This window comes from Capsicum annuum, chromosome 8, assembly GCF_002878395.1.
Source record: "Capsicum annuum cultivar UCD-10X-F1 chromosome 8, UCD10Xv1.1, whole genome shotgun sequence".
In the NCBI taxonomy this organism is placed as follows: Eukaryota; Viridiplantae; Streptophyta; class Magnoliopsida; order Solanales; family Solanaceae; genus Capsicum; species Capsicum annuum.
In genome coordinates this window covers 157,288,443-157,300,608 of record NC_061118.1, presented here as the reverse complement: position 1 = coordinate 157,300,608, position 12,166 = coordinate 157,288,443, and the positions used below count along the sequence as shown (strand labels likewise).

Sequence of the window (12,166 nt, the reverse complement as noted above, 5' to 3'; positions counted from 1 at the left end):
TACTCAATATAACGAAGGTTTATTAGTAAATCCAGAGCTGTTGAATGAATTTTGTACTTCAATGCCCCTTTGCTGCAATCTGCATGAGATACTGTCAAGAAATGGACTTTGGGCTCAACCTCAAAAGCTAGCTTATAAGGTGATGATTACCCAAGTCCATATAAGCGTCCATTCCCCAATCAATGTAGACTTTTACTCACGCTAATAGATACTTCTTTTGTTTCTTTTCCTATTTTGTTAGTTGGAAGAATCCAAAACTAACTTCATTGGGCTTTCACATGAATAATTGAGATGACATCTGAGATAGTTGAGTGACAAAGTGACTGTGAGGCCATTTTTTAGTGTTCCCAATTTCTTTGCCAAAAGTTGGAGGATTATAAATGACACTTGTCACTTGGCCCATGTTGTCAAGTTTTTTCTGGTCTCAAATGTCAGAACAATGGCGATTACTTCATGCCGATAAGTATAAGTTTGTCTTCGTGCTCCCTCCATATTTTGATTATTTAAAATTTTCCTCCCTTCCTTGTACATGTGCAAAAGGGAACATAATGGCATAGCAGTATGGGCAATGGACCTAATTATTGTGCCACTGATTTCTTGGTTAAATCAGTGTTTTTTATGACTGGTGCATAATGGTTTAAGTAATTAAATATTTTGATTGAAATGGATTTTAACTAAATGTAATTGATACTAAACATAGTCTGTATTAACCAATTTAGAATTTGTGTAGTTGATTGATTGGGCATGTGAGTTGATTTATTTCTACCCCTGCTTCCACAGCTTCACACTGTAGAAAAGTAGTAATAAATTGTTCTAAGCATCTCTATCATATAACTTAATTGTAAGTACAGTTTATGTATACATGTTTGGAAAACACTTTGAAAATACTTCGAAAAGTGGAAGCTGAAGAATTGCTTTTGGAAGTTATTGTGTTTGAACTTACACTTCACGTGGAAAAAGTTTGGAAAACATCAATCGGTCAGCATTCCAATATTTCAGTTGATACTCAAATAACATACATTACTTTACAAAAAGAAAAATCTATTGCACAAGAGAACAAGTACAACAAACAAAGGAAAAAAAATAGGGTGAATCGAATCCACATCTATTGCATGGAAAGTTGGAAACTAATCTAAAAGTTCAAACAACATTGTTAAAACAGTAGTACTAGTATTTACAAATATGTTTAGAGAAATCCTGTACAAATATAATGGTTAACCATAGCATAAGCAAGAACTAATCTTAATCAATACTATAGGAACATTGCAGCAAAAGTAAGTTAATTGAAGAGCATGAGAAAGGCAAAAGTAAGTGATCGATGGCAATGTTAAACGAGTACAGCAGGCAATTCAACAATTCAAGATGTACGAAACTACAGATATAAACTTTAGTAAATAAAAGCAGAACAAGCAAAACAACCAGATTGCGTTAAACTATCCATCCACTTAAAAAGGAACAATAGCTTTAACCTTTTTTGTTCATATATGTACATAACTCAGAATAAAAAGTAACTAGTCCAACTGAACTCAAAACAGAGCAATAATAATCTTGTTTCCAGGAGGATTAATGCATCACTTAATACCTAGGAAGACCATTTAACGCACCTTTGGTAGCCAAACCAGTCATGAACACAACATAACATTCTTTAATGCTGAATTTTCGCGAAAAAACGTGACCCTTCTTGACTTTGTGCTGAATCTTCTTCACTAATTTCTTGCTCATAGTATTCGTCTTCGTCAACTTGCCATTTTCTTCAGAGATTTCTGGTTCTTCTTTAATCGTTTCGAGTTTCATCTTCAGTATCTCTTCAATATCCAATATTGGTTGAGTCTTGAAACTCTTTGATCTGCTTGTACATGATGGCACAACCCACCACATTTTTCTTGACCCTTTTCTCATCAATTCTTGTTGAGGCACTTAGCTTTGATGAATTTAAAGAGATTTTCTCTTTATATGATGATGAGAAAGGAACCAGACCAGAAGGTGTAAATGTTTTTTTATTAGTTGAAAAAGTAGCCAGAGGGCAAAAACAGGGGACCAGTTCAAATATCAAAAACTAATGTTTACTGGTTGGTTATCTTTACAACTAGGTGTGATCATAATACTGGTTTCTTTAACACATTTAGATTACCATATTAGTTTTTCTTTTGTACGTGACTCTGTTAAATTATTTAAAGCCATCAGACAAAGATGACCTACAACATAAGTTAAAAAGGTTAATTTATAGTACTAGTTGTGACTAACTTGCTATATTGATATTACAATTTTTATTTTTTTTACATTATCAGTAGAAGTTGAATCCTTTGTGTATTCATATCAACACAATTATACAAATACACGCCTTTTACTAAACACAGACAACACTATCATGGATAAGATCATGCTGTCATGGCCGAGCCAAAATATAACATATGGACTCGACCGAATCTAATAGCTTTAGTCTAAAACTAATTCTGTATTTTATATTAAGAAATTCATAAAACATGTACAAAAATTTAATTCAAATCTCAGTTACTTAAAATTTTAGAATTTAGATCTCATATATCAATATATAATTGTTATTTTTCCTTCCTTCTTTTTTATATCCTCACCTTTCCCCTTTTTTTTAATATTAACTTATGTTAAATTTCTAATAGTCTTTTCCACTTCCCAAAATGGAAGTAGAAGAAGTCGAAGTAGCAACAATAATTAAGAATGGATTATCGTTATAAATCCGCCTCTAGTGTATACTGAAGATGTCAAGAGAAAATACACGGAAACAAATTATAACATATATAGATATTAATAACTTTTTTTAATAATTATACATAGCGGCGGAGTCAGAACGGTTCAGAAGCAAATATACAAACTAGTCGAAGAGGGTTCTACATCTATTATAGAGACATAAAAAGTAATCTTACCATGCATAAATAGAATAATTTCTCGTCGAAAGAGGTTGGAACCTCCTTGTTCAAAGGTGTCTCGGCCCCCGAATACACGTTGATATTTAGTATGTATACATTTGAGTGTTAGGTATTGAACTACCAACCCTGAATGAAAATATAATGTTACGTCCATTATATTTTAATTATTAAAATTACGACGACCTTCAACTTCTAAAGCAGGCGACTTGGTAATTCGTTGAACCTATCAAACGTATTTTAAAAGATTTATATTTTGAAATTTTACTGATTTGAGTATTTAGTATTGAGAAAGACACTTTCTGAAATGAGCGTTAAGAGTGGCTAATTAGGCTGCTTCTTTTTCTTCTTTTTTTTCCGGGTTAACCAAGTCCACCACTCAATTGTCAACGGAAAGTTCTGCAATTTGTAAGTTTGTCCATGAGACAAACAGGGTCAAGTTCAAAATCAACCACACTATTTTTGCAGATAACCCGTTTACAAATACTTGAGTGAAGCCCAACTCGTCAAGTAACCCTCGCCAATCATTTTTCTTACATAGCCAGTAATCATTAGCTGGCCCAATTGTTCAACTAAAGTTGGCAAATATTCACTTTCGGACTCCTGCCCAACATATTTCCACTTTTGCTCTCTTGTTTCTTTCATCTTGTTATGATCCATTGGAAAAAAGTCTATTTATAGCCTTGGCCTCTTTCACCTTAATAACTAGCTTTTGGGGTGCGGTTCTCTTAAGGTTGTAATAGCGATATCAAAGCCATCCATCAGCCTTTGCGCCCACTGTGCCTGAGATGATGACTTTGGTAAGGCAGTGTTCGGCTGAGGCTAGCAATGTTAAACGCACAGCCATTGAGGCACCTGGGCACCTGAATCGAAAAGGGCTACCTGGGAAAGAACGCTACCCAGAGTGGAGTCGTCAAGGACGATGGATGCGGAGCGTGGTGGCTTGTTATGATCCACCCACATTGGTTCTACAAAGTATTGTTGTGGGGTATTTATAGTCTTGTGATCTTCCACATTAATAGCTAGCTTTTAGGTTGCGAAAAAATTGATTGAATGAATTATTCTCTTCTTTGATTTTGATTCTCCAATTCTTTGGTTTGGGTCTCAAATCTCAATATTGGCTTTTAAAAATTTTAATACTCGATTTTTTTCGTTGGTTCTTTGGTTAACCATAATTTCTGTTGGTGTTTGCCAAGTATGTTTGCTTGTGTAAAAGGCTGCTGCTGCATTTTGTCATAGCTTGTGTAGAAGGCTGCTACATTGCATTATGTTGCAATAGTTGCTGCTGCCTTTGGCCTTTACCCCTTTGCCACAATTGCTGCTGCCTGCTGTCTAGTTCTCTTATATGATTTGTCATATTAGAATCTCCCAAATCCCAAGTTTGTTCATTGAGTTGTTCATTTTCTCTCTTTTAATGCTATATTTTCTAAATTATATCCTGTAAATTATATATATCCATTATTTTATTAGGATCTCATTTTTTTGCACTTGACTTCACTTGATTAAGTGTATTTATTTATTTTTTATATTTTAACACCTCTTAATAACATGTCTGAGTGAATCAAATCTGTGATAAGTTTTAATTATTATATTTTTATTCATGAAAATTTCAAGCCGTCTTTTACAAACAAAACTAATGTGTTGTCTTTCCCTTGTGTCTAACAGTCAATTGATTCTAAATTATTCACTAAAGTGCATTATTTTTTTTAATAATAAATATTTATTGTTGAATGTTTTATTGAAAGTTATCTAATTACTAATTCATCATATACATCCATGTATCTTATTTAAAACATGACTTTGGTTAATTTGAGTTTATAGCATAGTTAATGTTCTTATGACTAATGACTTGGGCACTTTTGGGTAAAACTACTTTATTCATCTATTTTGCTTGTCCATTATACTCTTGCTTAAATACTGGATAAATAAAAGTGAAGGAAAGAATTATTATACTATAACAATATAAAATAAAGTTTGGTATGAGAAATTCAACAATTATTTTCAACTAAAATTTATAGCCATAGCCGACCTCAACTTTATTTCAATGTCCTAAAATTTTCTGTAAATTGGGACTAAAAATTGACCAACTTAATTAGGTGCGGTGATAGGTTAGTGCAAGGCAAGTAACAGTTCCCGTGTTCCTTCCTTCAATTCTGAATACGAGAGATAAAAAAGGACTTAAAAGTTGCATTGCCTTTTTTATCTTTTTCTTTTTAAATAAGAATATATGCAAAAAAGCAAAAACGAAATAATGAATAATTTGTTTATCTCTAGTTCAATCAAATCAAACGACTGGAATTATTATTATTATCATCAAACAAAATATTCTTTTTTTTTTTTTTTGGTTAAAATCAAACAAAATATTCTAATATAGTAGGAGTATTACTTAAGTGGAATTTGCTTTAAATCTAAAGACACGGTTTTCCTACGTTGTCTATAATTTCGGGAAAAAAGTGATAACATAGTCAAGTTTAATTTTATTTTTTTTCCTTTCACAAACAACTCGGCCCATTTAAAATATTTTATTCCACCTGAAAAGAAAATTAAAAATAGAAATTGTTATTCATTCTACATTTAGTTTTTTACCCAATAGATTGAATGTTTTAACATGAGCAGCTTCAGGAGTGTATAGTACAATGTTGTACAAAGACAATTGTTTCCGACGTAAACTAAAAATAGATGTGTAAGCAACACGCGACATCTATATAGCTAGACAATTTTATTAGGATTGAACTTCTAAACTACATGCTTAAAACGACTCTTGAAGCAACATAAAATTTTATATTTTTGAATTGTGAAAACAATAATAAGACTTCTATTAGAATTAATAAAAGATGACATTCCTAGAGTCCAAAAACTTGGAAATACTCTGTGCACGAGCCTGTCACGCATAAAAATAGAATAAATACCTACCATGAAAATATACAGATAAAAAAAAAGAAAAAAGAAAACACGTAACTAATATGGACCACCTGTCAACCGGTGAGGGAAAACCCGACAAATTTGGCGTCAATAACCATATCCTGCAACTCCCAGTCCTCTCTTTTCTCTCCTCTTTCACTAATTCTATTTCCATTCAATTCAAATTCTCACTCTTTGCTTTTCTCTTTCACCTGTGTTACTCATCTGCACCACTATACTTCTTACACATGCTCTGCTCCATATCCCACTTTACTTTAGGTCCCCCCCACATTCATTCTCTCCTTGTGGTCCTATTCTTGATTTCTTTGATTTAATTCCTACATTTTTTTTTTAATGTCTGTTTCCACCAACAATCCACCCAGCACTGTTGATGACGACGACGATGAAGGTAACGGCGTCGGTGGTCGGTGTAAGGAGACGGATGATTCAGAGGGTGGTGGTCGGAATAAAGCGAAAAAGGTGTCTTGTTTTCGGTTTAGGAAGGTTAAGAGGACGTTATTGAGGAGGAAAAGAAAAGGGGTTTCGAATAATTCGGAGAGAATAAGGGAAGTGGGTGGTGGTGGTGGTGGAGGAGGAGGAGGGTGTTATTTGTGCTTGAAGAGACCGCTGACTTCTGATTCAGGCGGCGGTGAGTCACAAACAAGTGATCCTAATAGCCCCAATTTTACATATGATATGCTAAGACTTTTTGTTGAAAAAAATGATTTTTATTCTAATGAATGCAATCCCCATTTGGATGTTGATTCTAAGCCTGTCTCTAACCAAGATGATAAATGAAATGTGGTTGAAAAAGGAGAATTTTTTTGATGATATACAGTTTGATTCTTGTGCTGCTATCTGGATATAACTCTGAGGCTTCGAAATGCCTATAATTTGTGCAGTCGCGCGATCATCATTATCATGGCCTAGTAGATTTAGCAGTCAAAATACTTTATTTGAACTCCGAGGCCCGAGGGTGAAACAATGCTGTTGTGTTGGTTTGTTTTTATTGCCTCTGCTGTATGATTCCCATTTTGTGGAGCTGAAAGTCATTTTTAGCAGATTGAGAGCATATAGCTATTAGAAATTCGGATTGCAATCCGAAGAAAAGTTATGTTTCTGGATCAGATTTTAGAACATTTCAGAAAATGGGGCATATTGAAGCCAAGGGAACTGTCCATCCGATTGCTCTGTGGTGGATGGCAACTCGAGTATGAGGTATAAAACTTGATTGAATGAGACTATTCTTTATGCAAAAGAATCAGATTTTGCAGTGATCACCTTTTGTATCAACCATAATCTTGTATTGTGCTACTTCAATTGTGTTCATCACTCAATTCTTAGAGCCATAATTTGTAAAAAGTACTGGCCAGGCAGCCATAGTTCACATTGTCTATGAAGGTGGAAATATTGCATATCTATGAAATATGTGATTGCATCTGATGTTAAGCTTTCCTTTGAGAAATTTTGCATGTTCTATGTTATGTTATCTCTTCTTCTGTTTGTGTCTCTACTAGAAAAGATATCAATGACTGAATTATTTTCGAACTTGATAAAGAACAGTGATGGATCATGGTGAAGCGAAACATTAAAGCAATATGGCCTTATGGCGAAATAGATGAACCATAAAAGCCCTATGTTATCAAAGTTCCTTGTGTTAGAGCTGTAACTTAGTATGATACCTAGCAAGTGTATCTAAGGTTCATAAATATTGGCGATAAACTTGGACTTAACTATGAAGTATAAGAATGAATTCTGAATAACTTGTCGTTGGGACCTTGGGGTGAAAAGAGCTGTTTTTCTTTCACACTTAATGGGACCATTATCTTATCAAAAAAATCTAGAATTTACAATTTCTCTGTGTAACTTACCTGCTAAGGATGCTGATGTTGTACAGGAATCTGTCAAAAAAACTTTGTACATTCCTTCCTCTCTGTGTTTTGGTATCAGAGTATAAATTTGAAATGTTATCAGTTACTGAAGTGGCCTTTGCTTCACTATCTTATCTGAAGTGCTGTGCTTAGTATGTTTAAAGTAACAAATGTATTTTGCTTGGTATATTAGAGAACTTTAAGCAATCCCATATTAAGTGTCTTAAAATTGATGGATAACACAAGTGATGGTGATCTCAAATCTTTAACAAAGGCATGGGTAGAGGAGAAGATACCAGAAATAAGAATGCTTAGAAGGTAAGCATAGCTTTGCCCAGAAGGATGATCTTTGCGATCATTATGTATGAGGTAAACCAAATAAACTTGAGGTGCCAAATGAGGAAGACACAGCAATTTGTTGCATGTGGGTACTTAGCTGGAAGGCAATTGCTAGTAACATATAACATTGACATATCACGCAAATTTCCTTATTTCTGTCAATTTTGTCACTGGTTGTTCTGAAATACCTAAGTCAACTTTTTCCTTTATATTAGTTCATAATAGAGGATTGTGCATTTCAGCTATCCATCTACTAAAGATGTTTCTCCAGAATCACAGTAAGCTTCTGTTAGCTTCATGTTGATGGCTCGCTACTACTTTCTTAAAAAGGGCAGAATTTTTAGGACTCTTTTGCTGAAAGATATTGTGACTCTTGTAATGTTTCTTAAATATCAATGTTAATTTTGAGTATTCAGAGAAGCTGCAGATCATTCTTAGGACCCTTTATAATGAAGCCATTGTGAAAGATGGTCATTGAGTTACTAAAGAGGCCCACTCCAAGGTGTTTGGAGTTAGAGAAGAGTTCTTCGCAAGATGTGGTGTTGTTCAATCATTACATATCTTTCAAGAGAAGTATGCCTTCAGTTTCTCTCTTCTTCCCCACTTGTTATTCTGGAATCCATGGAGTGGTTGAAGAAGTTGTATTCAGTATTTCATCCTATCATCCCAAGTTTCCTGGTATGGAGTGTGAAAGCAGAAAGAATAAGGTGCTCTGGTATATTTGATTGTGCAAGCATAAAGGAATATCGAATAGCACTTTGTTAAGAAAGATCCTTAAATGTCAAAATCAGGTTGGCTGGTATGCAGTTGCAGGACTTCTGTTCATTTTGTTTCTTCTAAATTTTCATTCAACTGTCTTCTGTAGTTATCCCCCGGTTAGATTTTTGTCGTTATAGCATTGATTTACTTCATTACATGACTGATTTGTGGTACTTTTTGAAATTGAAAGCTCAGTGAAATTAATGAAGTAGACTGTATTGAAAAGGAAACGGCAGAGAAAGATTCTAAAGCTAACTAAACTAGGACTACTAAATTTCTCAATAGAGGATTCCAATGGAATGAAAAGATGTCATTTATAGCGAAAGTCCTCCTACCTTTACGAGGTAGGAGTAAGGTCTATGTACAACTCTAGTCTACCCTCGCCAAACTTCACCCGTCTGATTACATTGGTATGTTATACGTGATATCCCATTAACTTATTTGTTCATGTTGCAACCGAATTTGCAATCCACAGGTACTGGGCGTGCATGGCTGAGATCTGTCTGCAGCCATCCATTTGCTGGTACATGATTTTATACGACGTTTCTTTAAATTGGCTTGAGGCACAAGAAGCATAAGAACAAGTCTGTTGCTTGTTAAAATTGTTGGAGAGTGATTGAAGAGCAAGATGTAGGGGAGAATAATTGAATACAATATGCAATTATTCTAATTGAGTAGTGTAGATTGCTGGTCATTTTCTCACAGCACAAAGCGGGTTATCAAGTATAGGGATTAGGGTGTCATTTGGTAAAATGATCGGATATTCTATGGATTAGCTACCAAAATATTTAGGGTGTGTTTCGTATGAAGGAAAATGTTTTCCACGGAAAATATTTTCCTGGAAAACGAGTTGATTTTTACTTGTTTTTTTATGTTTGATTGGTGGATGAAAAATATTTTTCGAAAAATATTTTTTAGTATTTGGTTCGTAAATGAAAAAATATTTTTCAAAAAAACACATTTTTAGAATCTTTTTTTAAAAAATAAATTAAAAAAAATTAAATTTTTTTTTGAGAAAGGGATTGGTAGGCAGGTGGGTGGGGGTGTCAGAATAGGCAGTATGGGTGGGGTAAGAAAAAGTTTTGAATTTTTTTGTTCAAAAAAAATTTAAAAAATTGGCAGGGGGAAAGGCGAGGGTTAGTAGGAGCTGGGGGTCGGGGTAGGGGAGTGAGGGGGAAGGGGGAAGAATTTTTGTTTTCAATTTTTTAAAAATATATATATTTTTTTTTAGGTTGGGGAGTGGGGGGAAGGGACGGGAGAGGGGGCTGGTCAGGGGGAGGGAGGGTAGGGGTGTGGGGTAAGAAAAAAGTTTAAATTTTTTAATAAAATGCAGATATTGTATTTAGAAGGGGGACTAGTAGGGGTGGGGGATGGACTAAGAAAAATTTTTGAAATACTTTTTAAAACAATTGAATTTTGGGGGATGGCGTAGGGGTAGGGGTAGGGTTGGTGTTGGGGTGATAGAGGTATTGGGCGCGGAGTAGATGATTTTAAGAATTGTAGGAACATTTCAACTTTAAAGTGAGGTTGAACGAGAGTTTTGAAAAATGTTTTCGTACTTTTTGAAGGGAAGTCATTTTTCTTAGGTTTAAGGAAAATAAGTTAGTTTGGAAAACATTTTCTAAAACATATAAGCCAATCAAACATAAGAAAACAGGAAAACATTCATACCAAACACACCTTTAGTGTAAAATTCATACCCCGATTTTTCTAATATGTCAAATCAAATATAAATATTTTATCCTATTTTTTTATATGGCATAGCAATTCAACTATTTTAATATAAATAATGTCGTAAAATAATCTCGAAATTAGCTAATATCTCAAATCAAATTATTATCTTAATTTCAGGTACCAAGCAACCCTAAAGTGTAGTACTCCTAAGTAGGGAGTACAGTAATGTTGGATTAGTTAAATTAGTTATGGTAATATTATTTCTTATTCACAAATTTTATTACTCACAATTTGATGTAATCTATTTAAAATAACATAGCTTCTAAATTACCAATATAAAAAAAAAATAAAAAAAATATAGTTTCTAAAAGAATGATTTAGGGATAACTGTGTTTTTAATACTTTTTTATGTATATAATAAAAATTCTTATATTGCTAGTACTATGATTTGTTATATACTAATGAGACCGATATTAGTTATACATTATATAATACTAGTACTTACGTGGCACTTTCTTCAATACTCCTTCCATATCAAATTACCAAGCCAATCGAGAACCTTCTTTCCAAACTTGTTCGACACACAAAAGAAAAGACGAGAATAGACGCAAGGATCAAAACACTTAATAGGTATAGAAGAGTAAAAAAAAAAAAAAATGCTTCCTGGCCTACCGAAAATTCGGTTGAAGCTAGTTAGGTCCTTCGGTCAGTCAAGTATTGACACTGGATTTGATTTGACCTTCCTTCTCAATGTCTGAATGAACATGAATTCTTTTCTCTACAGTATGGTAGACTTATAACCAATGACATATTTTCTATTCTCTCCGTTTAATAATATTTGTCCAATTTGAATAATCAGTGGATAATTTAGCTTTTTCTATTCATTTCATTCTTACTATTAAATACTATTTATCACTTAATGTATTTTTCAAGACATTAAATTTATCAAAATTCAAAAGGTAATATAGTAAAATTACTCCTATAATCAATATCAATTATTTTAATTATAGCCATATTAATGGGTTAAAATCGTTTATACCCCGAACTTTACTGTAAAAATCAAACACCCCCCTCAACTTTGAACAATAATCATTCTCCCTCCTTTTTCCTATTTGATTTTTTAAAATACCTATTTTACCCTTATATATATATATCAATATTTATATCTTTTTTTTTAAAAAAATCTTTTTTATAAAAATATTTTTTTATTTTTAATCTAACTTTGAACAATAATCATTCTCCCTCCTTTTTCCTATTTGATTTTTTAAAATACCTATTTTACCCTTATATATATATATATATATCAATATTTATATCTTTTTTTTTTTAAAAAAAACTCTTTTATAAAAATATTTTTTTATTTTTAATCTATATAACATATTTTCTATAAAAGTTAAAAATTATTTTTAAGATAAAAGAAACAAAAGTCAGAAATGTTAATTGATTATATAATTTAATGACAAACTATAATATTATAAATGAGCAAAATAGTAAAAGTTAATTTTATTAAAAATCAAAACTCTAATATATATTTATACGTGAAAATAATACGTAATTATAATTTTATAAATATATTTCAATGTAGGTATACAAAATAATTAATAGTCGAGGGTCTTTCGAAAACAATCTCTCTATCTCTCCGAGGTAATGGTAAGGTTTGTGTACCCTACCCTCCTTAGACCTCACTTAAAAAATCTCACTAGATATGATGTTGTCGTAGAT

At 32.8% G+C, this 12,166-nt stretch overlaps 1 protein-coding gene across 1 annotated transcript; it reads left to right on the top strand.

Annotated features, from left to right (window-relative positions):
• The first annotated feature begins 5,706 nt into the window (after positions 1-5,706).
• Positions 5,707-8,925, top strand: LOC107839767. Its single transcript, XM_016683393.2, has one exon. It carries the CDS (start codon positions 6,156-6,158, stop codon positions 6,597-6,599), a length of 444 nt encoding a protein of 147 aa, XP_016538879.1. The 5' UTR covers positions 5,707-6,155; the 3' UTR covers positions 6,600-8,925.
• The last annotated feature ends 3,241 nt before the right edge of the window (positions 8,926-12,166 follow it).